Below are 2,729 nucleotides of genomic sequence, written 5' to 3'. Positions count from 1 at the left end.
CGATCGATCCTGTTCATCCCGATCGATCCTGTTCATCCCGATCGATCCTGTTCATCCTGATCGATCCTGATCATCCCGATCGATCCTGATCATCCCGATCGATCCTGTTCATCCCGATCGATCCTGATCATCCCGATCGATCCTGTTCATCCCGATCGATCCTGATCGATCCTGATCAGCCCGATCGATCCTGATCGATCCTGTTCATCCCGATCGATCCTGATCATCCCGATCGATCCTGTTCATTCCGATCGATCTTGATCGATCCTGATCAGCCCGATCGATCCTGATCGATCCTGTTCATCCCGATCGATCCTGATCATCCCGATCGATCCTGTTCATCCCGATCGATCCTGATCATCCCAATCGATCTTGATCGATCCTGTTCATCCCGATCGATCTTGATCGATCCTGATCATCCCAATCGATCTTGATCAATCCTGATCAGCCCGATCGATCCTGTTCATCCTGATCGATCCTGTTCATCCCGATCGATCCTGATCATCCCGATCGATCCTGATCAGCCCGATCGATCCTGTTCATCCCGATCGATCCTGTTCATTCCGATCAATCCTGATGGATCATTTAATGCTCCCATTTAATCTGCCGATGGCTTCTTTAAGGAACCATTGAAACCAGTCAGCTCTGCTCTCAGCCTCCTGATGGCAGACATGTTTCTGTCCCTTTGCCATCCACACTTTTATTATTAAACTGTAAAAAATTATCTATTTATTTATTCATCTAATTATTTAATTCTTTATTAACAATAAGGTTCCTGACTCTGAGTTGTTTCCTTTCATCTGAGCAGGTTAGTAACATCAAAGGTTTAGATAATTTCCATGTTGATTGTTTTACCGTCCAATCATTGGTAGATCATTACTAACCAGATCAGAAAATGTGAGTTCACTCTATGCAGCGCGGCTCTACGGCGTCTGCAGATGAGCCAACCTTTGAGTCAGAATGTGAAGCGGATCAGAACCGGCAGCCATGTTCTGCTGTTCAGCTCATCCTCCATGTTTAACCCTTTACCTGCCGGGTCTCTCTCTGCGACCATGTGACCTGACCAGGTGTGTTTTCCCTCAGGGCGGCTCGGATGGCTTTTCCCGGTAACTGACCACGGCGACAGAGCGAGGCGTATGGATGATGGGAGTTTATAGCCACTCTGCATAGGACGGATCTATGCACGACCAGGAGGCAGCAGAGCCAGACCTCCTCGCCCCTCTGACCCGTCTGTGGGCGTGGTCCTGACCCGACCACGGCGGTGCGTCTGGGATGATGGGATGGCAGCTCGGACACTTTGTGTTTTTATTGAAGCCTGGTTTTATAGACATTTTACCATTAAAGGATCCTAAACACACCATGCTCTGCTTTTCTCTCTTTATTTTATCAGCTGCAGATAAAGTCTGGATTTGTTTATTTTAATGCAGATGATGTCATAATCTGACTCAGCATGTTTGTAAGAGTTTCAATAAAACCTTCAGATTAAAAAGCAGGAAATAAACAAACATGTTTATTGGTTGGTAGCGTAGAGATGAATGATTCATCAACTGTTTCAAACATTTAACAACTGGATGTATATGAGCAGCATCTAGTCCCTATAGATCTATCCCCAGACTGTTAAAAATATGAAGGCTGTAATGCCACCGGTGGTCTGGGATGAGGGGCGGCGCTGTTCGCGTTACAAGCATAAAGTCACCAGAGAAGAAGCCGATGCTAATCCCAGGTTAGCTTGTGGCTGTTATCCATCCGACCTGCTCGGTAACTTCTTCATGTTTTTATTGTTTCTGTTTGTTTATTTTAGTTCTGGTGTTTCTGACGGAGCGAAGGTCCGGTTTGAACCGGCGCAGACTGGATTAGCTTAGCTGCTGCTAACAGCTGGTAACCGTTAGCTGCTAGTTTTCAACATGTTTAGCTTTTATCGAACCGTCTGAGTTCTTTCAGTGCAAAAGTTTATTATCTGATTAGTTTTTAATGTTTTTTTTTATTAAACCGTTTTTAGTTTGTTCGGAGGAATGCAGCAGTTAGTGAAGCAAACCTCTGGTCGTTTCTATCTGCAGATGTTTTTATCGCTGCTGCTCCTCAAATATCTGGCTGACCTCCACCCTCTGTGATGCTGAGGGTGGAGGTCCTTCCTGGGTGGGTTTGATCTGGATCAGCAGGGAGCTTCGGTCGGTCAGTGGCTGTGTGACGTCATGCCAGGTCTGGTATGATCTGGTTCCTCCATCAGGTAGATTCTCCTGATGGAGGTTTGATCTGCAGCACAAACATCTGGAGGAACATCTGTTCTCCGATAACCTGTTGTGAACTCATGGAGCAGCAGTCTGAGCAGCTCCTTCATGGGGAGATTCCCAATATGGACGCTTCTCCTTCTTTAAGCGTCAAATGTTTATTAAAACTTTTCTGTCAAACTTAGAACAGCTTTAAACAGGAACAACGGAGGGACTGAGGCAGCGGGACCGACCATGTGACGACGTTCATCACTGGTTTAATGTCAAACCATAGAAGAAAAAAACAGGCAGATAAAAAATTCATTCTTAAATGACGTATTGAATCAGTGTGACGCTGACTAAGAAGATAGGATTAAGTAAACCTGGCTGACAGCTAGGCTGCCCTGCAGTAAATCACCACGTTACCTGCAGTAAATCACCGTGGTAACTGGTGCGTTACCTGCAGTAAATCACCGTGGTAACTGGTGCGTTACCTGCAGTAAATCACCGCGGTAACTGGTG

General features: G+C 45.9%; 2 protein-coding genes across 3 annotated transcripts in view; both read left to right on the top strand.

Annotated features, from left to right (window-relative positions):
• LOC107096856 (nuclear protein 1-like) overlaps nucleotides 1–1,366 on the top strand; it is a 1,955-nt gene extending 589 nt beyond the window's left edge. Inside the window, exon 3 of the mRNA XM_015393735.1 lies at nucleotides 1,084–1,366. The gene's annotated coding sequence lies outside the window, so the exon portion shown is untranslated. The remainder of the gene's footprint in view (nucleotides 1–1,083) is intronic.
• Nucleotides 1,367–1,660: 294 nt separating this feature from the next.
• Nucleotides 1,661–2,729, top strand: part of sgf29 (SAGA complex associated factor 29) — a 6,622-nt gene continuing 5,553 nt past the window's right edge. The window contains exon 1 of one of the 2 annotated variants that reach the window (XM_015393579.1): nucleotides 1,661–1,758. Coding sequence is in view for 1 of the 2 variants with exons in the window: in XM_015393571.1 (XP_015249057.1) it covers nucleotides 2,207–2,227 (21 nt within the window). In the remaining variant the exon portion in view is untranslated. Of the gene's footprint in view, nucleotides 1,759–2,073; nucleotides 2,228–2,729 lie in introns of those variants that run through there. The other variant, XM_015393571.1, reaches the window with a different exon arrangement.

The sequence above is a fragment of the Cyprinodon variegatus genome, unplaced genomic scaffold (assembly GCF_000732505.1).
Source record: "Cyprinodon variegatus isolate N-32 unplaced genomic scaffold, C_variegatus-1.0 Scaffold24, whole genome shotgun sequence".
Classification (NCBI taxonomy): Eukaryota; Metazoa; Chordata; class Actinopteri; order Cyprinodontiformes; family Cyprinodontidae; genus Cyprinodon; species Cyprinodon variegatus.
The sequence above is the reverse complement of the archived record's forward strand: the minus strand, read 5'-3'. Positions and strand labels throughout refer to the sequence as shown.